This window comes from Pseudophryne corroboree, chromosome 1 (genome assembly GCF_028390025.1).
Source record: "Pseudophryne corroboree isolate aPseCor3 chromosome 1, aPseCor3.hap2, whole genome shotgun sequence".
NCBI classification, from domain to species: domain Eukaryota; kingdom Metazoa; phylum Chordata; class Amphibia; order Anura; family Myobatrachidae; genus Pseudophryne; species Pseudophryne corroboree.
Window position 1 is genome coordinate 140,308,271 of NC_086444.1, and position 27,036 is coordinate 140,335,306.

The window sequence follows — 27,036 nt, forward strand, 5'->3', positions numbered from 1 at the left end:
GTCTTTGGGGAGTTCCTCAAATAGACATGATGGCGTCTCGTCTCAACAAGAAGCTTCAGAGATACTGTTCCAGGTCGAGAGACCCTCAAGCAGTAGCAGTGGATGCACTGGTGACCCAGTGGGTGTTTCCGTCAGTGTATGTCTTCCCTCCACTTCTGCTGATCCCAAAAGTACACAGGATCATAAGAAAAACAAGGGTTCGAGCAATCTTCATTGCCCCAGACTGGCCAAGGAGGGCTTGGTACCCAGATCTTCAGCAGTTGCTCATAGAAGATCCTCGGCCTCTTCCTCCTCGAGAGGACCTGCTGCAGCAGGGGCCGTGCGTGTACCAAGACTTACCGCGGCTACGTTGTGACGGCATGTCTGTTGAGCGCCGTATCCTAGCCAGGAAGGGTATTCCAGAGGAGGTCATCCCCACCCTTATTCAGGGCAGAAAGGGAGTAACGTTGAAACATTACCACCGTATTTGATGAAAATGTGTTTTGGTGTGAATCCAAGAGGGCACCTACGGAAGAGTTTGAGTTGGGACGTTTTCTCCATTTTTTGCAGGATGGTGTGGAGGCGGGCCTCCGATTGGGATCAATCAAGGTCCAGATTTCGGCCTTGTCCGTGTTCTTCCAGAAACAATTGGCCTCTCTTCCAGAGGTTCAGACTTTTATGAAAGGGGTTCTGCACATCCAGCCTCCATTCGTGCCTCCAGTGCACCATGGGACCTTAACGTGGTATTGCAGTTCCTTCAATCGGTTTGGTTTGAGCCTCTACAAAAGAGTTGAAGTTTCTCACTTGGAAAGTGGTGATGCTTTTGGCTTTGGCATCCGCAAGGCCCTTACCTGATCTTCCATGAAGATAGGGCAGAGTTGAGGACTCGTCAACATTTTCTTCCGAAGGTGGTTTCATCTTTCCACATAAACCAACCTATTGTATTGCCAGTAGTTACTGACACATTCACTGATTCAAAATCTCTAGATGTGGTTAGAGCTTTGTAAATCTATGTCGCTAGAACGGCTCGCATACGGAAAACAGAGGCTCTGTTTGTCTTGTATGCTCACAACAAGATTGGCTGTCCTGCTTCCAAGCAGACTATTGCACGTTGGATTAGAAATACGATTCAGCAAGCTCATACTACGGCTGGTTTGCCGTTACCGACGTCGGTAAAGGCCCACTCCACTAGGAAGGTGGGCTCCTCCTGGGCGGCTGCCCGGGGGGTCTCGGCATTACAACTTTGCCGAGCAGCTACTTGGTCAGGGTCAAACACATTTGCTAAGTTCTACAAGTTTGACACCTTGGCCGATGAGGACCTCAAGTTTGGTCAATCGGTGCTGCAGGGTCATCCGCACTCTCCCGCCCGTACTGGAGCTTTGGTATAGACCCCATGGTCTTGATGTCGTCCCCAGCATCCTCTAGGACGTATGAGAAAATAGGATTTTGATAACCTACAGGTAAATCCTTTTCTCCTAGTCCGTAGAGGATGCTGGGCGCCCATCCCAGTGCGTACTTTACCTGCAGTTTAGTTATTAGAGTTACACAAGTTGTGTTTTCTTGGTTTCAGCATGTTGCTGCAATTAGTTCATGCCTGTTGGCGTGTGTTATGTTGAATGCCATGGGTGCGGCATGGTTGAGGGTGTGAGTTGGTAGATATCTCACCACTAGTTAAGTAATTCCTTTCCTCGAAATGTCAGTCTTCCTGGGCACAGTTCCTACAACCGAGAAAAGGAAAAAAAACAACTAACTGCTATATAGCGCCCCAAAGCGAAATTTATGAATATCAGATTGATATATCCTGAAGGACTGCGCAGCCGTAAACACTATGTGTGGTGGTATTGAACAATGGAAAGAAAAAAGAAAGATGCGGCTGCGCTGTATTCCAGGAAACAATTATACAATGAGAGCCAACATATAAAAAACATACATTTATTAACACTAAAACCACATATAAAGAACCTCATTAGATTTAATCAAGCACACCTGCAATTGAGCTCTTTAACATTCCGGGACTGCACTTATCATTATTTATTTGCCGGCTACTACTACAGTTGTCATCAGCGTTCTGTGAAAAACGGACATTGCTTCTAATTACCCTCACAGTTATCAGTACATGTTTATGAGACACCGTATAAACTGAGCAATTGGAGGTGTGCTTGATTAAATCTAATGAGGTTTTTTATATGTGGTTTTAGTGTTAATAAATTGATGTTTTTTTATATGTTGGCTCTCATTGTATAATTGTTTCCTGGAATACAGCGCAGCCGCATCTTTCTTTTTTCTTCCTACAGCTGAGGTCTGGAGGAGGGGTATAGAGGGAGGAGCCAGTTCACACCCAATGAAAAGTATTTAGAGTGCCCATGTCTCCTGCGGATCCCGTCTATACCCCATGGTCTTGATGTCGTCCCCAGCATCCTCTACGGACTAGGAGAAAAGGATTTACCGGTAGGTTATCAAAATCCTATTTTTCAATATATAAAAGGACCAATACTCCCTGAAATCTTACTTGTTCTTTTGTCTCTGGTGCGGATGAAAACTCTTCTCTCTATCCCCAACTAACAAAACTTGTTCATATAAATTGGTTAAACACAAATTTAACCAACTTGGATGAATGACTGTGTTTGAAAGTTTTGCAGTGTTTGCGAACACATGATAGCTTGTAATTTGCTCTCATCCATTACCAGATTTTCATTCCAACCAGCTAGATCTGGCAGATTATCTGTTGCACGGAAACCCCCATCCTCTTGCCCAGCGGCTAAAATTATAACAACAATAGCAAAGGTATATTGGGCACAATTGAGACCTGATTGCTGTTGTGTGAAATCGCACAGCGGCCGATTATCAAATGACTACACATGTGTATGCACCGCAATGCGCAGGTGTGATGCCAGTGACAGCATGGTGCAAAAATTTAGATTGCAAGCCGTTCGCAAGGTGATTAACAGGAAGAAGACGTTTGTGGGTGGTAACTGCCCATTTTCTGGGAGTGTCAGGAAAAATTCAGGTTTTCCCAAGCGTTTTCTGGGAGGGTGTGTGACGTCCGCTCCGGCCCTGATCAGCCTGTTTGTATCGCACGGTATAGCAGTAAGTTCTGGGCTACGCACAGACTGCACAGTATGTAAAAATCATTTGATCGTCAGTGAGTTGCGAATGGATTTGCAGATGTTTGCTGCCTGGCAAAGTTTTCATGCGGCGTACCCATGCATTCGCACACACTTGGCACGGGGCGGGCTTTCACTCTCCCTGGGCGGCGACCATCTGATTGCAGACCTCTGCAAATTTGCAGCACAGCGATCAAGTCTGAATTAGGCACATAATATGATTATTAGAGCTGCTGTCACAACATGCACTTTAAGGTACAGCAGAGCTGCTGCACATGCCCAGTGGTAGCAGCTTCTTCTACCACCAAGTTTTCTGTGTGTCCGTGTACTGGATCAGAGAGTAGCTTAGAAAGTGCAGTACTGGTTCTATTATGTTTGTGTATTTATTTCTTATGGGATGTTTAACCTTTTCCTGACCACTTATCTTTATATGATTTAAATGTTTGATACAGCCTATACTATAGACAAGCTATAGTTTTAAATATTAATACTGTATCAACACATCCAGTATATAAAAAGACCATTGTTTAGATTAATGTCCATGGTCGTTACTGGGTTCTTCTACTACTCCCTCAGGTTCCCACACTTGCTCCAGTGTTCCACAGTGTGGGTGATTGTGGATTGCATTTGGAAACCCCCTCTATAAATCCTGCATTTGCCACTGTTAAGAGCCAAGATATTAGGGCATAACACGGGTTCGGTATGGGTTACCGATCGCCGGGATGCTGGCTGTCAGTATACACCGACAGTGGCATCCCAGCCACCAGTATGCCGGCAGCCAGTCGTGCATTAGTAAGCACCTTGGGGGCTCACTGCGCTCGCCACGCTGCAGGCACGGCTTGGACACCCATATCACCTACCTCGCCGGTATTCCGGCGCTGGCATTGTACCGCTGTACGGGATTCCAGCGTCTGCATTGTGATCGCCGGGATCCCATGCGGTGGTATGTTAACCGCTTCCCCATAACACAACCTCAAGAGGTTTGAGGCTGCTGGAACCGCGTTATCACATAGGATCGGGGAATTATCCCTCATCCCATGTGATTTCTCATGATCGCGGGTCCATTTTTTTGGGTGATTGAAATAGACCCTAATTGGATACCATGATAATGACCATCGGTCAAAAATCACAATATCCGGCCATTTCGATTAGCCGAAAATGGATCGCACCTAATTGGATACCCCCATTGTGTGTCTATCACTCTGATGGATTTATAACTTTTTTAGTGTAAAATGCTGGCCGTAGAACTTGCATGTAAAGCCCAGATATGATCCTGTCATAATTCATTGTGTCATTATTGAACTTGTTGGTACAGAGTAATATGACTAACTGCAAGCCAAAGTGAAGCCGAAAGTGTTTTGGCCATTTAGCCTCAGTGCAGGACCATTGGCTCTCGTCTGTGTGCGGCCAATTGCATGTCACGATCTCTTCATTTCAGCTTTGTTTGATTCTGTCACTTATCCCGATGGTTGTAGCTAACTGAGAGCAGAACAGAGGAGCCCTAAGAAAGGGGGGTGGGTAAAGAGATCGACAGTGTATAGATAGACAGTCAATAGGTCGACATGGACTTAGTTTGTCGGGGTCAAAAGGTAGACATGCAAATAGTTGACACAAAATGTTAATACATTGTTTTATCATTATTTTAAACCTAATCTTAACCTTTACCTGATACCTAACCCTTTCATAGCCTAAATCTAACCATCTGCCAAGTGCTTAACCCTAATTATCCACTCCGGCAGCCTAACACTCCCCCCAGGAACTTAACCCTGACTATAAAGATCATAAAAAAGCAAACGTCGACTTTATTACGTCGACCTATTAACTTTCTGTTTACTGTCTATGTTCCATTTGGATACCCTAGGAGAGACTTCTGCATGGAGCAATCCTCTCAGCTTCATCTAAGGCTACACATACCAGCATGCCTTGCTACAGTTTTGCTATTTGGCCAAGCTAAAACTTTTGCAGGGCATGCTGGGATGTGTAGTTCAACAACAGCTGGAGTGCCGAAGGTTCCCCATCACTGATCTAAGGGAAGGGGGCATGTGGGAGAAAATATTTTCCTAAGTAGCAGTGCAGCTTTTATGAACCCTGAGCTATTATTATTATTATTATTATTATTATTTTCTCTATCGTCCTAGTGGATGCTGGGGTTCCTGAAAGGACCATGGGGAATAGCGGCTCCGCAGGAGACAGGGCACAAAAGTAAAGCTTTCCGATCAGGTGGTGTGCACTGGCTCCTCCCCCTATGACCCTCCTCCAAGCCAGTTAGATTTTTGTGCCCGGCCGAGAAGGGTGCAATCTAGGTGGCTCTCCTAAAGAGCTGCTTAGAAAAAGTTTAGCTAGGTTTTTTATTTTACAGTGATTCCTGCTGGCAACAGGATCACTGCAGCGAGGGACTGAGGGGAGAAGGAGTCAACTCACCTGCGTGCAGGATGGATTGGCTTCTTGGCTACTGGACATCAAGCTCCAGAGGGACGATCACAGGTACAGCCTGGATGGTCACCGGAGCCGCGCCACCGGCCCCCTTACAGATGCTGAAGTCAGAAGAGGTCCAGAATCGGCGGCTGAAGACTCCTGCAGTCTTCTAAAGGTAGCGCACAGCACTGCAGCTGTGCGCCATTTTCCTCTCAGCACACTTCACACGGCAGTCACTGAGGGTGCAGGGCGCTGGGAGGGGGGCGCCCTGGGAGGCAAATGTAACCTATATAAAGGCTAAAAATACCTCACATATAGCCCCCAGAGGCTATATGGAGATATTTAACCCCTGCCTGATTTCTCTAAATAGCGGGAGACGAGCCCGCCAGAAAAGGGGCGGGGCCTATCTCCTCAGCACACAGCGCCATTTTCTCTCACAGAAAGGCTGGAGAGAAGGCTCCCAGGCTCTCCCCTGCACTGCACTACAGAAACAGGGTTTAAACAGAGAGGGGGGGCACTAATTGGCGATATAAATATCTATATAAAGATGCTATTAGGGAGAAACACTTATATAAGGTTGTCCCTATATAAAATTATAGCGTTTTTGGTGTGTGCTGGCAAACTCTCCCTCTGTCTCTCCAAAGGGCTAGTGGGTCCTGTCCTCTATCAGAGCATTCCCTGTGTGTGTGCTGTGTGTCGGTACGTGTGTGTCGACATGTAGGAGGACGATGTTGGTGAGGAGGCGGAGCAATTGCCTGTAATGGTGATGTCACTCTCTAGGGAGTCGACACCGGAATGGATGGCTTATTTAGGGAATTACGTGATAATGTCAACACGCTGCAAGGTCGGTTGACGACATGAGACGGCCGACAAACAATTAGTACCGGTCCAGACGTCTCAAAAACACCGTCAGGGGTTTTAAAACGCCCGTTTTACTTTAGTCGGTCGACACAGACAGGGACACTGAATCCAGTGTCGACGGTGAATAAACAAACGTATTCCTTATTAGGGCCACGCGTTAAAGGCAATGAAGGAGGTGTTACATATTTCTGATACTACAAGTACCACAAAAGAGGGTATTATGTGGGATGTGAAAAAACTACCATAGTTTTTCCTGAATCAGATAAATTAAATAAAGTGTGTGATGATGCGTGGGTTCCCCCCGATAGAAAATTATGGGCGGTATACCCTTTCCCGCCAGAAGTTAGGGCGCGTTGGGAAACACCCCTTAGGGTGGATAAGGCGCTCACACGCTTATCAAAACAAGTGGCGGTACCGTCTATAGATAGGGCCGTCCTCAAGGACCAGCTGACAGGAGGCTGGAAATTATCATAAAAAGTATATACACACATACTGGTGTTATACTGAGACCAGCGATCGCCTCAGCCTGGATGTGCAGAGCTGGGGTGGCTTGGTCGGATTCCCTGACTAAAAATATTGATACCCTTGACAGGGACAGTATTTTATTGACTATAGAGCATTTAAAGGATGCATTTCTATATATGCGAGATGCACAGAGGGATATTTGCACTCTGGCATCAAGAGTAAATGCGATGTCCATAACTGCCAGAAGATGTTATGGACACGACAGTGGTCAGGTGATGCAGATTCCAAACGGCACAAAGGTGTATTGCCGTATAAAGGAAGAGGAGTTATTTGGGGTCGGTCCATCGGACCTGGTGGCCACGGCAACTGCTGGAAAATCCACCGTTTTTACCCTAAGTCACATCTCTGCAGAAAAAGACACCGTCTTTTCAGCCTCAGTCCTTTCGTCCCTATAAGATCATATCTGCCCAGGGATAGAGGAAAGGGAAGAAGACTGCAGCAGGCAGCCCATTCCCAGGAATAGAAGCGTTCCACCGCTTCTGACAAGTTCTCAGCATGGCGCTGAGACCGTACAGGACCCCTGGATCCTACAAGTAGTATCCCAGGGGTACAGATTGGAATGTCGAGACGTTTCCCCTTCGCAGGCTCCTGAAGTCTGCTTTACCAAGGTCTCCCTCCGACAAGGAGGCAGTATGGGAAAAAATTCACAAGCTGTATTCCCAGCAGGTGATAATTAAATTACCCCTCCTACTACAAGAAAAGGGGTATTATTCCACACTATATTGTGGTACTGAAGCCAGAAGGCTAGGTAAGACTTATTCTAAAAATTTTTTTGAACACTTACAAAGGTTCAAATCAAGATGGAGTCACTCGGAGCAGTGATAACGAACCAGGAAGAAGGGGACTATATAGTGTCCCGGGACATCAGGGATGCTTACCTATATGTCCCAAATTTGCCCTTCTCACTAAGGGTACCTCAGGTTCGTGGTGCAGAACTGTCACTATCAGTTTCAGACGCTGCCGTTTGGATTGTCCACGGCACCCCGGGTCTTTACCAAGGTAATGGCCGAAATGATGATTCTTCTTCGAAGAAAAGGCGTCTTAATTATCCCTTACTTGGACGATCTCCTGATAAGGGCATAGTCCAGGGAACAGTTGGAGGTCGGAGTAGCTCTATCTAGGATACTGCTACAACAGCACGGGTGGATTCTAAATATTCCAAAATCGCAGCTGATCCCGACGACACGTCTGCTGTGCCTAGGGATGATTCTGGACACAGTCCAGAAAAAGGTGTTTCTCCCGGAAGAGAAAGCCAGGGAGTTATCCGAGCTAGTCAGGAACCTCCTAAAAACAGTGCATCATTGCACAAGGGTCCTGGTAAAAATGGTGGCTTCCTACGAAGCAATTCCATTCGGCAGATTTCACGCAAGAACTTTTCAGTGGGATCTGCTGGACAAATGGTCCGGATCGCATCTTCAGATGCATCAGCGGATAACCCTATATCCAAGGACAAGGGTGTCTCTCCTGTGGTGGTTATAGAGTGCTCATCTTCTAGAGGGCCGCAGATTCGGCATTCAGGATTGGATGCTGGTGACCACGGAGCCCAGCCCGAGAGGCTGGGGAGCAGTCACACAAGGAAAAAATTTCCAGGGAGTGTGATCAAGTCTGGAGACTTTTCTCCACATAAATATACTGGAGCTAAGGGTAAATTTATAATGCTCTAAGCTTAGCAAGACCTCTGCTTCAAGGTCAGCCGGTATTGATCCAGTGGGAAAAACATCACGGCAGTCGCCCACGTAAACAGACAGGGCGACACAAGAAGCAGGAGGGCAATGGCAAAAACTGCAAGGACTTTTCGCTGGGCGGAAAATCATGTGATAGCACTGTCAGCAGTGTTTCATCCCGGGAATGGAAACTGGGAAGCAGACTTCCTCAGCAGGCACGACCTCCACCCGGGGGAGTGGAAACTTCATCGGGAAGTTTTTTCCACATGATTGTAAACCGTTGGGAAATACCAAAGGTGGACATGATGGCGTCCCGTCTGAACAAAAAACGGGACAGGTATTGCGCCAGGTCAAGAGACCCTCAGGCAATAGCTGTGGACGTTCTGGTAACACCGTGGGTGTACCAGTCGGTGTATGTGTTCCCTCCTCTGCTTCTCATACCTAAGGTGCTGAGAATTATAAGACGTAGAGGAGTAAGAACTATACTCATGGCTCCGGATTGGCCAAGAAGGACTTGGTACCCGGAACTTCAAGAGATGCTTACAGAGGTCTTATGGCCTCTGCCGCTAAGAAGGGACTTGCTTCAGCAAGTACCATGTCTGTTCCAAGACTTACCGCAGCTGCGTTTGTCGGCATGGCGGTGGAAAGCCGGATCCTAAGGGAAAAAGGCATTCCGGAAGAGGTCATTCCTACCCTGGTCAAAGCCAGATAGGAGGTGACCGCACAACATTATCACCACATGTGGCGAAAATATGGCGTGGTGTGAGGCCAGGAAGGCCCCACAAAGAAATTTCAACTCTGTCGTTTCCTGCATTTCCTGCAAACAGGAGTGTCTATGGGCCTCAAATTGGGGTCCATTAAGGTTCAAATTTCGGCCCTGTCGATTTTCTTCCAGAAAGAATTGGCTTCAGTTCCTGAAGTCCAGAAGTTTGTCAAGGGAGTATTGCATATACAACCCCCTTTTTGTGCCTCCAGTGGCACTGAGGGATCTCAACGTAGTTCTGGGATTCCTCAAATCACATTGGTTTAAAACCAGTCAAATCTGTGGATTTGAATCATCTCACATGAAAAGTGACCATGCTCTTGGCCCTGGCCTGGACCAGGCGAGTGTCAAATTGGTGGTTTTTTCTCAAAAAAGCCCATATCTGTTTGTCCATTCGGACAGGGCAGAGCTGCGGACTCGTCCCCAGTTCTCTCCCTAAGGTGGTGTCAGTGTTTCACCTGGACCAGCTTATTGTGGTGCCTTGCACCTACTAGGGACTTGGAGGACTCCAAGTTGCTAGATGTTGTCAGGGCCCTGAAAATATGTTCCAGGACGGCTGGAGTCAGGAAAACTGACTTGCTGTTATCCTGTATGCACCCAACAAACTGGGTGCTCTTGCTTCTAAGCAAACTATTGCTAGTTGGATGTGTAATACAATTCAGCTTGCACATTCTGTGGCAGGCCTGCCACAGCCAAAATATGTAAATGCCCATTCCACAAGGAAGGTGGGCTCATCTTGGGCGGCTGCCCGAGGGGTCTCGGCTTTACAACTTTGCCGAGCAGCTACTTGGTCAGGGGCAAACACGTTTGCTAAATTCTACAAATTTGATACCCTGGCTAAGGAGGACCTGGAGTTCTCTCATTCGGTGCTGCAGAGTCATCCGCACTCTCCCGCCCGTTTGGGAGCTTTGGTATAATCCCCATGGTCCTTTCAGGAACCCCAGCATCCACTAGGACGATAGAGAAAATAAGAATTTACTTACCGATAATTCTATTTCTCGGAGTCCGTAGTGGATGCTGGGCGCCCATCCCAAGTGCGGATTATCTGCAATACTTGTACATAGTTACAAAAATCGGGTTATTATTGTTGTGAGCCATCTTTTCAGAGGCTCCGCTGTTATCATACTGTTAACTGGGTTTAGATCACAAGTTGTACGGTGTGATTGGTGTGGCTGGTATGAGTCTTACCCGGGATTCAAAATTCCTCCCTTATTGTGTACGCTCGTCCGGGCACAGTACCTAACTGGCTTGGAGGAGGGTCATAGGGGGAGGAGCCAGTGCACACCACCTGATCGGAAAGCTTTACTTTTGTGCCCTGTCTCCTGCGGAGCCGCTATTCCCCATGGTCCTTTCAGGAACCCCAGCATCCACTACGGACTCCGAGAAATAGAATTATCGGTAAGTAAATTCTTATTATTATTATTATTATTTAATGAATGACTTCAAGGGGGTGATTCTATTGTTTTTAAGGGGCCCGGCGGCAGCAGTTCAATTGTTCTGCTGTTGGGACACGATCAAGCTGTCACCGACATTTCTGCTCCCAGCCTCCTGAGGCAGAGAGCAGAAAGTGTGAAAAGTGTCCCATTTGGGTGCCCAAATGGGTCTTTTTTGCGTTGCGGGGACTGCTTTAGATGGGATTAGCCGCTATTTGTGGCTAAACTTCATCTATTTGGGCGCTTAAAAAGTAATAGGCGCCAGATCAGAGCAACAATTGAATTGCTTGGAGGGGCTCCCATTACTTTGGGTGCTCAAAAAAACAATTGAATCGCCCCTAATAATCCTTATTTATAGAGCAAATATTTAGTTACTGTTTAAGAGAATGTGCGGTTATCGAGATTAGGTTTTCTTCTTTTTATCTTTCAGCAATGCACCACTTGCATTTTCCTCCAAAGTGTGCTACATTAAGTTTCGTGAGCCTGCAAGCGTCGGTGTGGCCCAGCATCTAACTAACACGGTTTTTATTGACAGAGCCCTCATCGTTGTCCCCTGTGCTGAAGGTTAGTATGAAAGGCGGTGTGTTATGTTCCTCTATGTAGTGTCTACTTACTGTACTTTTTTTCTGGTTCAGAATGAAGTCATTTGGTAATGTTCTGTTAATGTAGAATTATGGATATGTGTAGTTTGCTGTCAGGTGATACTTAGCTGGTTTCTGTTAGACTTGTAATTAGCTCCTGTAATCTGACATGAGTACGTGTCCATGTTCTCCTTCTATAACTCCTGCATGGTGGCGTTCAGTGGAATCAGAAGGTTATGCTCTATTCCATGCAATCCTGTATTTCAAAACCCATTCAATGCATTTCTGTTCTTTTTTCTTGGGGACACCAGGGAACATTAAGGTTATGGAAGTCTGGCTGGGAAAATCTTTCCTCCCATTTGTGACCTGAATGTGCTCCTGATTGCATTTCTTACACCTTATAGCCATTGTCACTCTCTCTATATTTGGAATTATGCCCTCTGAGAAATTTCTTCAGCCAGGCTTATAATAGTATAATTATTTTTCTCTAACGTCCTAGTGGATGCTGGGGACTCCGTCAGGACCATGGGGAATAGCGGCTCCGCAGGAGACAGGGCACATCTAAAGAAAGCTTTTAGGATCACATGGTGTGTACTGGCTCCTCCCCCCATGACCCTCCTCCAAGCCTCAGTTAGGTTTTTGTGCCCGTCCGAGCAGGGTGCAATCTAGGTGGCTCTCCTAAAGAGCTGCTTAGAAAAAGTTTTTTTAGGTTTTAAATCTCAGTGAGTCCTGCTGGCAACAGGCTCACTGCATCGAGGGACTTAGGGGAGAGATTTTCAACTCACCTGCGTGCAGGATGGATTGGAGTCTTAGGCTACTGGACATAGCTTCAGAGGGAGTCGGAACACAGGTCATCCTGGGGTTCGTCCCGGAGCCGCGCCGCCGACCCCCCTTACAGATGCTGAAGATCGGAGGTCCGGAAACAGGCGGCAGAAGACTCTTCAGTCTTCATGAAGGTAGCGCACAGCACGGCAGCTGTGCGCCATTGTTGCTACACACTTCTCACTGACCAGTCACGGAGGGTGCAGGGCGCTGCTGGGGGCGCCCTGGGCAGCAATATTAAATACCTTTAGTGGCAAAGAATACATCACATATAGCCATTAAGGCTATATGTATGTATTTAACCCAGGCCAGATTTCTCAAAACCCGGGAGAAAAGCCCGCCGGAAAAGGGGCGGAGCTTATTCTCCTCAGCACTCAGCGCCATTTTCCTGCTCAGCTCCGCTGTGAGGAAGGCTCCCAGGACTCTCCCCTGCACTGCACTACAGAAACAGGGTAACAAAGAGAAGGGGGGCATAAATTGGCGATATTTATATATTAAAAGCGCTTATAACAAAAACAACACCTTTTAGGGTTGTTTATATACATTTATAGCGCTTTTGGTGTGTGCTGGCAAACTCTCCCTCTGTCTCCCCAAAGGGCTAAGGGGGTCCTGTCTTCGATTAGAGCATTCCCTGTGTGGCTGCTGTGTGTCGGTACGTGTGTGTCGACATGTATGAGGACGATGTTGGTGTGGAGGCAGAGCAATTGCCGGTAATGGTGATGTCACCCCTAGGGAGTCGACACCGGAATGGATGGCTTTAGTTATGGAATTACGTGATAATGTTAGTACATTACAAAAGTCAGTAGACGAAATGAGACGGCCGGAAAACCAGTCAGTACCGGCTCAGGCGTCTCAGACACCGTCAGGGGCTGTAAAACGTCCCTTACCTCAGTCAGTCGACACGGGTACCGACACAGATGAATCTAGTGTCGACGGTGAAGAAACAAACGTATTTTCCAACAGGGCCACACGTTATATGATCACGGCAATGAAGGAGGCTTTGCAGATCTCTGATACTGCTGGTACCTCAAAAAGGGGTATTATGTGGGGGGTGAAAAAACTACCTGTAGCTTTTCCAGAATCAGAGGAATTGAATGACGTGTGTGATGAAGCGTGGGTTAACCCAGATAGAAAACTGCTAATTTCTAAGAAGTTATTGGCATTATACCCTTTCCCACCAGAGGTTAGGACGCGCTGGGAAACACCCCCTAGGGTGGATAAGGCGCTCACACGTTTATCAAAGCAAGTGGCGTTGCCGTCTCCTGATACGGCCGCCCTCAAGGATCCAGCGGATAGGAGGCTGGAAACTAACCTGAAAAGTATATACACTCATACTGGTGTTATACTGCGACCGGCAATAGCCTCAGCCTGGATGTGCAGTGCTGGGGTAGTGTGGTTGGATTCCCTGACTGAAAATATTGATACCCTGGATAGGGACAGTATTTTATTGACTCTAGAGCAATTAAAGGATGCGTTTCTTTATATGCGAGATGCACAGAGGGATATTTGTACTCTAGCATCAAGAGTAAGTGCGATGTCCATATCTGCCAGAAGAAGTTTATGGACGCGACAGTGGTCAGGTGATGCGGATTACAAAAGGCATATGGAAGTGTTGCCATATAAAGGAGAGGAATTATTTGGGGTCGGTCTATCGGATCTGGTGGCCACGGCAACTGCCGGCAAATCCACTTTTTTACCTCAGACCCCCTCCCAACAGAAAAAGACACCGTCTTTTCAGCCGCAGTCCTTTCGCTCCTATAAAAACAAGCGAGCAAAAGGACAGTCTTATCTGCCGCGAGGCAGAGGAAAGGGTAAGAGAGGGCAGCAAGCAGCCCCTGCCCAGGACCAGAAGCCCGCCCCGGGTTCTACAAAGCCATCAGCATGACGCTGGGGCTTTACAAGCGGACTCAGGAGCGGTGGGGGGTCGACTAAAGATTTTCAGCAATCAGTGGGCTCGCTCACAGGTGGACCCGTGGATCCTGCAGATAGTATCTCAGGGTTACATGTTGGAGTTCGAAAGGTCTCCCCCTCGCCGGTTCCTAAAGTCTGCTTTACCAACGTCTCCCTCAGAAAGGACAACGGTATTGGAAGCCATTCACAAGCTGTATTCTCAGCAGGTGATAGTCAAGGTACCCCTCCTACAACAGGGAAAGGGGTATTATTCCACACTATTTGTGGTACCGAAGCCGGACGGTTCGGTAAGACCTATTCTAAATCTGAAATCCTTGAACCTGTACATACAGAAATTCAAGTTCAAGATGGAGTCACTCAGAGCAGTGATAGCGAATCTGGAAGAAGGGGACTTCATGGTGTCCCTGGACATAAAAGATGCTTATCTGCATGTCCCAATTTACCCCTCACACCAAGGGTATCTCAGGTTCGTGATACAAGACTGTCATTATCAGTTTCAAACGCTGCCGTTTGGTTTGTCCACGGCCCCTCGGGTCTTTACCAAGGTAATGACCGAAATGATGGTTCTTCTACGAAGAAAAGGCGTATTAATTATCCCTTACTTGGACGATCTCCTGATAAGGGCAAAGTCCAGAGAACAGCTGGAAGTCGGTGTAGCACTAACCCAAGTAGTGCTTCAGCAACACGGGTGGATTCTGAATCTTCCAAAATCTCAATTGACCCCGACAACACGTCTGCTGTTCCTGGGAATGATTCTGGACACGGTTCAGAAAAAGGTGTTTCTCCCGGAGGAGAAAGCAAGGGAGTTATCCGAACTGGTCAGGAACCTCCTAAAACCAGGAACTGTGTCAGTACATCAATGCACAAGAGTCCTGGGAAAGATGGTGGCTTCTTACGAAGCAATTCCATTCGGCAGATTCCATGCACGAACATTTCAGTGGGATCTGCTGGACAAATGGTCCGGATCGCATCTGCACATGCATCAGCGGATAACACTGTCACCAAGAACAAGGTTGTCTCTCCTGTGGTGGTTGCAGAGTGCCCATCTGTTAGAGGGCCGCAGGTTCGGCATACAGGACTGGGTCCTGGTGACTACGGATGCCAGCCTACGGGGCTGGGGAGCAGTCACACAGGGAAGAAACTTCCAGGGTGTATGGTCAGACCTGGAGACGTCTCTTCACATAAATATACTGGAGCTAAGAGCGATATACAATGCTCTAAGCTTGGCAAAACCGCTGCTTCAGGGTCAGCCGGTGTTGATCCAGTCGGACAACATCACGGCAGTCGCCCACGTAAACAGACAAGGCAGCACGAGAAGCAGAAGAGCAATGACAGAAGCTGCAAGGATTCTTCGCTGGGCGGAAAATCATGTCATAGCACTGTCAGCAGTGTTCATCCCGGGAGTGGACAACTGGGAAGCAGACTTCCTCAGCAGACACGACCTTCACCCGGGAGAGTGGGGACTTCATCCGGAAGTTTTCCACATGATTGTGAACCGTTGGGAAAAACCAAAGGTGGATATGATGGCGTCTCGCCTCAACAAAAAACTGGACAGATATTGCGCCAGGTCAAGAGACCCTCAGGCAATAGCTGTGGACGCTCTGGTAACACCATGGGTGTACCAGTCAGTATATGTGTTTCCTCCTCTGCCTCTCATACCAAAGGTACTGAGAATTATTCGGAAAAGGGGAGTAAGAACAATACTAGTGGCTCCGGATTGGCCAAGAAGAACTTGGTATCCGGAACTTCAAGAGATGCTCACGGAGGATCCGTGGCCTCTACCTCTAAGAAGGGATCTGCTTCAGCAGGGACCTTGTATGTTCCAAGACTTACCGCGACTGCGTTTGACGGCATGGCGGTTGAACGTCGGATTCTAAAAGAAAAGGGCATTCCAGAGGAAGTTATTCCTACCTTGATTAAGGCTAGGAAGGAAGTGACCGCACAACATTATCACCGCATTTGGAGAAAATATGTTGCGTGGTGTGAAGCCAAGAAGGCCCCAACGGAAGAATTTCAATTGGGTCGATTCTTACATTTCCTGCAGGCAGGATTGTCTATGGGCCTCAAATTGGGGTCTATTAAAGTTCAAATTTCGGCCTTATCAATCTTCTTCCAGAAGGAATTGGCTTCAGTGCCTGAAGTACAAACTTTTGTCAAGGGTGTACTACATATACAGCCCCCGATTGTGCCCCCAGTGGCACCGTGGGATCTAAACGTAGTTTTGGATTTTCTCAAATCTCATTGGTTTGAGCCTCTCAAATCTGTAGATTTGAAGTATCTTACATGGAAAGTAACCATGCTACTGGCCCTGGCTTCAGCCAGGAGAGTTTCAGAGTTGGCGGCTTTATCGTACAAAAGCCCATATCTGATTTTCCATTCGGACAGGGCAGAACTGCGGACGCGTCCTCATTTTCTCCCTAAGGTGGTTTCGGCTTTTCACTTGAACCAGCCTATTGTGGTGCCTGCGGCTACTAGCGACTTGGAGGACTCCAAGTTACTGGACGTTGTCAGAGCATTAAAAATATATATTTCAAGGACAGCTGGAGTCAGAAAATCTGACTCGTTGTTTATATTGTATGCACCCAACAAGATGGGTGCTCCTGCGTCTAAGCAGACGATTGCGCGTTGGATCTGTAGCACAATCCAACTTGCACATTCTGTGGCAGGCCTGCCACAGCCTAAATCTGTAAAGGCCCACTCCACAAGGAAGGTGGGCTCATCTTGGGCGGCTGCCCGAGGGGTCTCGGCATTACAACTTTGCCGAGCAGCTACGTGGTCAGGGGAGAACACGTTTGTAAAATTTTACAAATTTGATACTCTGGCTAAGGAGGACCTGGAGTTCTCTCATTCGGTGCTGCAGAGTCATCCGCACTCTCCCGCCCGTTTGGGAGCTTTGGTATAATCCCCATGGTCCTGACGGAGTCCCCAGCATCCACTAGGACGTTAGAGAAAATAAGAATTTACTTACCGATAATTCTATTTCTCATAGTCCGTAGTGGATGCTGGGCGCCCATCCCAAGTGCGGATTGTCTGCAATACTTGTACATAGTTATTGTTACAAAAATCGGGTTATTATTATTGTTGTGAGCCATCTTTTCAGAGGCTACTTCGTTTGTTATCATACTGTTAACTGGGTTCAGATCACAAGTTGTACAGTGTGATTGGTGTGGCTGGTATGAGTCTTACCCGGGATTCAAGATCCTTCCTTATTGTGTACGCTCGTCCGGGCACAGTACCTAACTGAGGCTTGGAGGAGGGTCATGGGGGGAGGAGCCAGTACACACCATGTGATCCTAAAAGCTTTCTTCAGATGTGCCCTGTCTCCTGCGGAGCCGCTATTCCCCATGGTCCTGACGGAGTCCCCAGCATCCACTACGGACTATGAGAAATAGAATTATCGGTAAGTAAATTCTTATTATGTGTTCTTAAAGAGCCCAGAAGGTAAGTAGTACAACATCTTCTTTCTCTCTTGCACCTTATTTTCCTCTGACTGCTTCCATTGTCCCTCACACTTTGTTTTGCTTCTGCCTGTCTGCTGCTTCCTATAGTTTCTTTTTACTGATTTTGTCTGTTCTTCACTCTTTCATGTTTCTTAGCTTCCTAATGTTGGGATTAGAGCACACAGCACAGTTCTTACACAGCAAGAGGTTTCCTTCAGTAGCTAGATCCTAGTGTACCCTCACCCTTGAGACACGAAACTAAATGTTCTACTGGAGCAGGTTCTTGGGACTTAGCCAGGAGTCAGGACCTTTGCATGTCATTTTTGTTAAGCCTCCGTTCTCTGCAGCAGGAACGGACCAATGCACTGGCTTGAAATTTAAAGCTGGCTGCTGATTGGATATTTACCACACAACTATATTCACTAGTACCTAAACTAAATTTATATACACATATATTTACAATCATTTTTTTGTCACCTTTTTGCTAGTATTGTTGACACAGTTGAGTATTTATGTGGCACATCAGAGATAATTTAACTTCTACCTATCATGTTAAATATTTTGGTTACAACTCGGGGTAAACACCTACAACCACAAAGTTGCGCAATCATGTGTTTGTTAGAAGAAAAAATTACAATATAGATAACAAACTGTTTTATGTCTAATGTTGGATCTTTCTTTTTCTTTTTTTAAGTTAGTGGTCTCTTGGGCTTTTTTCAGCAAATGTCTTTTACTTGATGCCAGAAAATGTTTTTCTATGCTTCCTCTGCTCAGGAGAGCGTATAATGTAGATGTTGTCTATATATAATTACATTGATTTGGTATAACTGGGGTTATATTTACTAAGCAGAATATTTTTAAAGCCGCTGATTTCTGTTTTGTCAGCAGTATTTTTGTGTTTATTCTAGCACCCTGCACCTAATCATTGAGAAGGGCAGTAACTGCACCGATGCACCACGTCTTAAATTTTGCCTTTCAAAATTAAAATATGCCCTCCCCCCTGATTAGGTGCGGGGTGCTAGAATGAACACTAGTATTTAATATGTCCCCAATATTAAATACAATATTATTGCAGTTTTAAATCCCATGGGCAAAACTGGCGAAAAATTGGGGCCTTTGAAAACCCTCCTCCCTGTATAGCCCGTGATGTTCATTGAACAAAGGGAATCGGGTCAGAAAATGGGGTGTGGCACATCAGATTCTGTATGTGGGAGTCATTATGTATATCGCTGTAGCCTCCCATTCAGAAGGCTGCTTTCCTACGTCACAGCTGCCAGCTAAGTGAAGAAAGCTGCTGAAAAAGAAGTTAAAGCAGGTCTAGTCACCTGCCAGGTCATTGTAATTGCTGAGTCCTGTTATGAGGAAGCATAGAAAAAGATTCATGAGCGCCACTCGCTTCCATTACTGTTCCCCAGTTAACAGTCAGATGAGTTGCAAGTCATTGTCATTCATTCATCTGTTACATGTAGTGCTAATTCAGATGAATAATTAGATATAATTTCCATTGGTAAGCCTGTCTGCACAGCTCTGCTATTCACATAAGTGACCGATAATCTTTGGGTCAGAGCAGAACGCCAGCAAGGGAGTCAAGTGTTTGTACATTTGGCATATGGTGTGAGCATGTTAAACAGTGCACCTGAACAGTCCCATCAGCTTTGTTTCTGTAGTGGCAAGGTATTGTGACTTGTGCAAGTCTAGGTGTGACATGGATGCAGCTCTTAGAACTGCTTTGAAATCCATATTTACCAGAGCAGGTTATATGCATTACTTTCCCTTGATGATCATGCATCGCTTAATTTATAAAAAATTGTTCATATAAGCAAAGTGTGCATAGAGACACACGTTTACCACAAGTAAACTGTAAATGCATTAAATAACTGCCTGTATTGCATTACATGAAATGCTTCAATGGTCATTGGTAAGCATATACTATTATCATTGGTGGACATATAGACTCTTACCGTTGATGGGTATCGGTAACAGAACAATTGGCTTGCAGATCCTCTAATTGTTACAGTGCAACTCTGATTCTCCCCTCCTCATAAAACTTCCTCCTACAGCTAAAATTGTTCCAGCTCTTTCAGTGTGGGCTGCCTAAAGCTGAACTGGCCCCTTATATTACAAAGCAAGGGAGGACACCATACTATACTGTAGATAGGCTTACTAGAGAAGTAACAAAATATTGCAGAAGCTGTATTAGAGGAAGAAACTTTTCTATTACTGAATGGATGCTATATTCATTATAGAACTGATCTTTTCTTTCTCTAACGTCCTAGTGGATGCTGGGGACTCCGTAAGGACCATGGGGAATAGACGGGCTCCGCAGGAGACTGGGCACTCTAAAGGAAGATTTAGTACTACCTGGTGTGCACTGGCTCCTCCCTCTATGCCCCTCCTCCAGACCTCAGAATCTGTGCCCGGCCAGAGCTGGGTGCTTTTAGTGGGCTCTCCTGAGCTTGCTAAGAAGAAAGTATTTTAGTTTAGGTTTTTTTATTTCCAGAGAGCTTCTGCTGGCAACAGACTCTCTGCTACGTGGGACTGAGGGGAGAGAAGCAAACCTACTAACTGCGGCTAGGTTGCGCTTCTTAGGCTACTGGACACCATTAGCTCCAGAGGGATCGAACACAGGTACCTAACCTTGATCGTCCGTTCCCGGAGCCGCGCCGCCGTCCCCCTCGCAGAGCCAGAAGTACAGAAGCAGCAGCAGCATGAAGACATCGAAATCGGCGGCAGAAGACTCCTGTCTTCACTTAAGGTAGCTCACAGCACTGCAGCTGTGCGCCATTGCTCCCGCAGCACACCCGCACACTCCGGTCACTGTAGGGTGCAGGGCGCAGGGGGGGGCGCCCTGGGCAGCAATTAAGGTACCTTTTACAAAATAACACATATATCCAGTCAGGCACTGGATATATGTTCGAGCACCCGCCATTTTTTACACATAGAAGCGGGACAGAAGCCCGCCGCTGAGGGGGCGGGGCCTTCTTCCTCAGCACACCAGCGCCATTTTCTCTTCACAGCTCCGCTGGAAAGACGCTCCCCAGGCTCTCCCCTGCAGTATCCAGGTGCAAAAAGGGTAAAAAGAGAGGGGGAGGGGGCACATAAATTTAGGCGCAAAACGATCACAAACAGCAGCTACTGGGTAATCACTAAGGTACAGTGTAATCCCTGGGTTATATAGCGCTAGGGTGTGTGCTGGCATACTCTCTCTCTGTCTCCCCAAAAGCCTTTGTGGGGTCCTGTCCTCAGTCAGAGCATTCCCTGTGTGTGTGCGGTGTGTCGGTACGTCAGTGTCGACATGTTTGATGAGGAAGGATATGTGGAGGCAGAACAAGTGCAGGTGAATGAGGTGTCGCCGCCGACGGTGCCGACACCTGATTGGATGGATATGTGGAAGGTGTTAAATGATAATGTAAGCTCCTTACATAACAGGTTGGATAAAGCTGTAGCCTTGGGACAGTCAGGGTCTCAACCCATGCCTGATCCTACAATGCAGAGGCCGTCAGGGTCTCACAAGCGCCCACTATCCCAGATGGTTGACACAGATGCCGACACGGAGTCTGACTCCAGTGTTGATGACGATGATGCAAAGTTGCAGCCTAAAATGACTAAAGCCATCCGCTACATGATTATAGCAATGAAGGATATATTGCACATATCAGAGGAAAACCCTGTCCCTGACAAGAGGGTTTATATGTATGGGGAGAAAAAGCAAGAAGTGACTTTTCCCCCTTCACATGAATTAAATGAATTATGTGTAAAAGCGTGGGATTCCCCTGATAGGAAAGTAGTAATTTCCAAGAGATTACTGATGGCGTAGCCTTTCCCGCCAACGGACAGGTTACGCTGGGAATCCTCCCCGAGGGTAGACAAGGAGTTGACACGCTTATCTAAGAGGGTGGCCCTGCCGTCTCAGGATACGGCCGCCCTAAAGGATCCTGCGGATAGAAAGCAGGAAGCTATCCTGAAGTCTGTTTATACACATTCTGGTACTCTACTGAGGCCAGCAATTGCTTCGCCCTGGATGTGTAGTGCTGTAGCAGCTTGGACTGATAATCTCTCGGAGGAGATAGATACCCTGGACAGGGACACTGTTCTACTGACCCTGGGACATATCAAGGACGCTGTCCTATATATGCGCGATGCCCAGAGGGACATTTGCCTGCTGGGCTCTAGAATAAACGCAATGTCCATTTCTGCCAGAAGAGTCTTATGGACTCGGCAATGGACAGGGGATGCCGACTCTAAAAAAAAACACATGGAGGTTTTGCCTTATAAGGGTGAAGAATTATTTGGGGACGGTCTCTCGGACCTAGTTTCCACTGCTACGGCAGGGAAGTCAAATTTCTTGCCTTATGTTCCCTCACAGCCGAAGAAAGCACCGTATTACCAAATGCAGTCCTTTCGTTCGCAAAAGAGCAAGAAAGTCAGAGGGGCATCTTTTCTTGCCAGAGGCAGGGGTAGAGGAAAAAAGCTGCACCATGCAGCTAGTTCCCAGGAAGAAAAGTCCTCCCCGGCTTCCACTAAATCCACCGCATGACGCTGGGGCTCCACAGGCGGAGCCAGGAGCGGTGGGGGCACGTCTCCGAAATTTCAGCCACCAGTGGGTTCGCTCACAGGTGGAACCTTGGGCTATACAAATTGTGTCTCAGGGATACAAGCTGGAGTTCGAGGTGACGCCCCCTCACCGTTACCTAAAATCGGCCTTGCCAGCTTCCCCCATGGAAAGGGAGGTAGTGCTGGCGGCAATTCACAAGCTATACCTCCAGCAGGTGGTAGTAAAGGTTCCCCTCCTTCAACAGGGAAGGGGTTACTATTCCACTATGTTTGTGGTACCGAAACCGGACGGTTCGGTCAGGCCCATCTTGAATTTAAAATCCCTGAATATTTATCTGAGGAAATTCAAGTTCAAAATGGAATCGCTCAGAGCGGTCATTGCAAGTCTGGAAGAGGGGGATTTCATGGTGTCTCTGGACATCAAGGATGCTTACTTGCATGTCCCCATTTATCCGCCTCATCAAGAGTACCTCAGGTTTGTGGTACAGGACTGTCATTACCAATTCCAGACGCTGCCGTTTGGCCTGTCCACGGCACCGAGAATATTTACCAAGGTGATGGCGGAGATGATGGTGCTCCTTCTGAAGCAAGGAGTTACAATTATCCCATACTTGGACGATCTCCTCATAAAGGCGAGGTCCAGGGAGCAATTACTTATCAGCGTAGCACACTCTCAGGAAGTGTTGCAGCAGCACGGCTGGATTCTGAATATTCCAAAGTCGCAGCTGATCCCTACGAAGCGTCTGCCCTTCCTGGGCATGATTCTGGATACAGGCCAGAAGAAGGTATTTCTCCCGGAGGAGAAGGCTCAGGAGCTCGTGACTCTGGTCAGGGACCTCCTGAAGCCAAAACAGGTGTCGGTGCATCACTGCACGCGAGTCCTGGGAAAGATGGTGGCGTCATACGAAGCCATTCCCTTCGGCAGGTTCCATGCGAGGATTTTTCAGTGGGATCTGTTGGACAAGTGGTCCGGATCGCATCTTCAGATGCATCGGCTGATCACCCTGGCCCCCAGGGCCAGGGTGTCTCTTCTGTGGTGGCTGCAGAGGGCTCACCTCCTCGAGGGCCGCAGGTTCGGCATACAGGACTGGGTCCTGGTGACCACGGATGCAAGCCTCCGAGGTTGGGGGGCAGTCACCCAGGGAAGAAACTTCCAAGGGCTTTGGTCAAGTCAGGAGACTTGTCTGCACATAAATATCCTAGAACTAAGGGCCATATACAACGCCCTAAGCCAAGCGGAGCCTCTGCTTCGAGACCAACCAGTGCTGATTCAGTCAGACAACATCACTGCAGTGGCCCATGTCAACCGACAGGGCGGCACAAGAAGCAGGGTGGCGATGGCAGAAGCCACCAGGATTCTTCGTTGGGCGGAGAATCACGTGCAGGCACTGTCAGCAGTGTTCATTCCGGGGGTCGACAACTGGGAAGCAGACTTCCTCAGCAGACACGACCTCCACCCGGGAGAGTGGGGACTTCATCAAAAAGTCTTCATGCTGATTGCAAATCGATGGGAACACCCACAGGTGGACATGATGGCGTCACGCCTCAACAAAAAGCTAAACGGGTATTGCGCCAGGTCAAGGGACCCTCAGGCGATAGCTGTGGATGCACTAGTAACACCATGGGTGTTCCAGTCGGTCTATGTGTTTCCTCTTCTTCCTCTCATACCAAAGGTGCTGAGAATCGTAAGAAAAAGAGGAGTGGGAACAATATTCATTGCTCCGGATTGGCCAAGAAGGACTTGGTACCCGGAACTGCAAGAAATGCTCACAGAGGACCCATGGCCTCTGCCTCTGACAGGACCTGTTGCAACAAGGGCCCTGTCTGTTCCAAGACTTACCGCGGCTGCGTTTGACGGCATGGCGGTTGAACGCCGGATCCTAGCGGAAAAGGGCATTCCGGATGAAGTTATTCCTACGCTGATAAAGGCTAGGAAAGACGTGACTGCAAAACATTATCACCGTATATGGCGAAAATATGTTGCTTGTTGTGAGGCCAGGAAGGCCCCTACAGAGGAATTCCAGCTGGGTCGATCCCTGCACTTCCTGCAGTCAGGAGTGACTATGGGCCTAAAATTAGGGTCCATAAAGGTCCAGATTTCGGCCTTATCCATTTTCTTTCAAAAGGAATTGGCTTCACTGCCTGAGGTTCAGACGTTTGTTAAGGGAGTGCTGCATATTCAGCCCCCTTTTGTGCCACCAGTGGCACCTTGGGATCTTAACGTGGTCTTGGGGTACCTGAAATCCCACTGGTTTGAGCCACTTAAGACCGTGTAGCTAAAGTATCTCACATGGAAAGTGGTCATGCTGTTGGCCTTAGCGTCGGCTAGGCGTGTGTCAGAATTGGCGGCTTTGTCATGTAAAAGCCCCTATCTGGTTTTTCATATGGACAGGGCAGAATTGCGGACTCGTCCGCAATTTCTACCAAAGGCTGTGTCTTCGTTTCATTTGAACCAACCTATTGTGGTGCCTGCGGCTACTCGTGACTTGGAGGATTCCAAGTTGCTGGACGTGGTCCGGGCTTTGAAGACTTATGTTAACAGAACGGCTGGAGTCAGAAAGTCTGACTCGCTGTTTATCCTGTATGCATCCAACAAGCTGGGTGCTCCTGCTTCAAAGCAAACTATAGCGCTGGATCTGTAACACGATTCAGCAGGCTCATTCTGCGGCAGGATTGCCGCATCCAAAATCAGTGAAAGCCCACTCCACAAGGAAGGTGGGCTCTTCTTGGGCGGCTGCCCGAGGGGTCTCGGCATTACAGCTTTGCCGAGCTGCTACTTGGTCGGGTTCAAACACTTTTGCAAAATTCTACAAGTTTGATCCACTGGCTGAGGAGGACCTTGTGTTTGCCCATGCGGTGCTGCAGAGTCATCCGCACTCTCCCGCCCGTTTGGAGGCTTTGGTATAATCCCCATGGTCCTTACGGAGTCCCCAGCATCCACTAGGACGTTAGAGAAAATAAGATTTTACTCACCGGTAAATCTTTTTCTCGTAGTCCGTAGTGGATGCTGGGCGCCCGTCCCCAGTGCGGACTTTCTGCAATACGTGTATATAGTTATTGCTTAATAAAGGGTTATGTTATATTGGCATCCTTTGGTTGATGCTATGTTGTTTGTTCATGCTGTTAACTGGGTAAGGTTATCACAAGTTATACGGTGTGGCTGGTATGAGTCCTACCCTGGATTCCAAAATCCTTTCCTTGTAATGTCAGCTTATCCGGGCACAGTTTCCTTAACTGAGGTCTGGAGGAGGGGCATAGAGGGAGGAGCCAGTGCACACCAGGTAGTACTAAATCTTTCTTTAGAGTGCCCAGTCTCCTGCGGAGCCCGTCTATTCCCCATGGTCCTTACGGAGTCCCCAGCATCCACTACGGACTACGAGAAAAAGATTTACCGGTGAGTAAAATCTTATTTTTTATAATATATATATTTTTAATACAGATTTATATATTCTCAACCTTTAATACTATCTATGGTGTATTTCTTTATTAACTGATGTCCAGGTTGGGAAGTAAGCAGTCTACTTTTGATTGTCAGCAGCAGTCTATTGACATTTGGCTTCCAAAACAGGACGATTTCAGAGGAAAAGAGGAATTAATTTAAGTAATGAGTTTGGCAACTTGTGTCTATTATAGACTGTTTACATGCATCCTTAACAGTTCAGCCCTGTTTAATTAGATTTTAATAAGCAATGCTGCTCATTTGTAGCTGTTCTATACAGCGTCAGTGCAGCTCTATTTGTGAAAAAGTCACAATGATAAACAGGAGGCAGTCAAATTTCAGACCGTCACAATGTCAGCAATCAGTGTGATTTCAAGCATAGCGTACCAACACAGTACAGGTTGAGTCTCCCTTATCCAAAATGCTTGGGACCAGAGGTATTTTGGATATCGGATTTTTCCGTATTTTGGAATAATTGCATACCATAATGAGATATCATGGCGATGGGACCTAAGTCTAAGCACAGAATACATTTACGTTTCATATACACCTTATACACACAGCCTGAAGGTCATTTTAGCCATTATTTTTAATAACTTTGTGCATTAAACAAAGTGTGCGTACATTCACACAATTCATTTATGTTTCATATACACCTTATACACATAGCCTGAAGGTAATTTAATCCAATATTTTTAATAACTCTGTGTATTAAACAAAGTTTGTGTACATTGAGCCATCAGAAAACAAAGTTTCACTATCTCACTCAAAAAATTCCGTATTTCGGAATATACCGTATTTCGGAATATATGGATATGGGATACTCAACCTGTACTAATGTTAGTTAAACCATTGTAACCACTTTGGCAGTTCAAATTTAAACGTAATATTTTACAGTCACGTTTATACTTATACTGCCAACACGATTAAAATGCTTTAACTAACATTAGTAGTCTGTATTGCTTGACATCACGCTGCCATCAAACGGTCAACAGTGTGACTCTCGGCAAAGCATGTTGACCTTGGTAAATGCTTTCCCGGTAAGGTGAGGCGTGTCATGTGATACACCACCGCTGACATTGAATGGTTTAGGAATTTATTGTTCAAGGGGACAGTTGCAATTAGAAAACACACCACCCTGTTTAGTAGATACACAATTACAATATCAGGGATATTGCAGTAAAATGTAGATTACGTGAAGTCAGATAGCTACAGTGTCATGGGCTCTCTACATAAAGCAACCAGGAGTGTTATAAACTTGGTCTTCAGTTAATGTTTTTCAGCTGTAGTATCAGTGGTAAGTACAATTTATACAGGAATTGAGATGCTATTGACGGACCAAGAAAAAGTATATTCTGAGAAGTTGATTAAACAATAAGAATGAATAGCCAATGTGTTCAAATCTGCTAGTCCTTAATCCAAAGAGTTAAAAAAGGCAGACAAAGCATATATATAAGAAACGTTTTAATTTCTCTTACATCCTAGAGGATGCTGGGGACTCCAAAAGGACCATGGGTTTAGACGGGATCCGCAGGAGCTTGGGCA

The 27,036-nt window shown here is 46.9% G+C and overlaps 1 protein-coding gene across 5 annotated transcripts in view; it reads left to right on the forward strand.

Moving 5' to 3' along the window:
- SREK1 (splicing regulatory glutamic acid and lysine rich protein 1) overlaps nt 1-27,036 on the forward strand; it is a 207,634-nt gene that overhangs the window by 17,959 nt on the left and 162,639 nt on the right. For all 5 annotated transcript variants that reach the window (XM_063963325.1, XM_063963311.1, XM_063963318.1 and 2 more), the window contains exon 2: nt 11,175-11,308. In XM_063963325.1, coding sequence (XP_063819395.1) covers nt 11,175-11,308 — 134 coding nt within the window. The remainder of the gene's footprint in view (nt 1-11,174; nt 11,309-27,036) is intronic.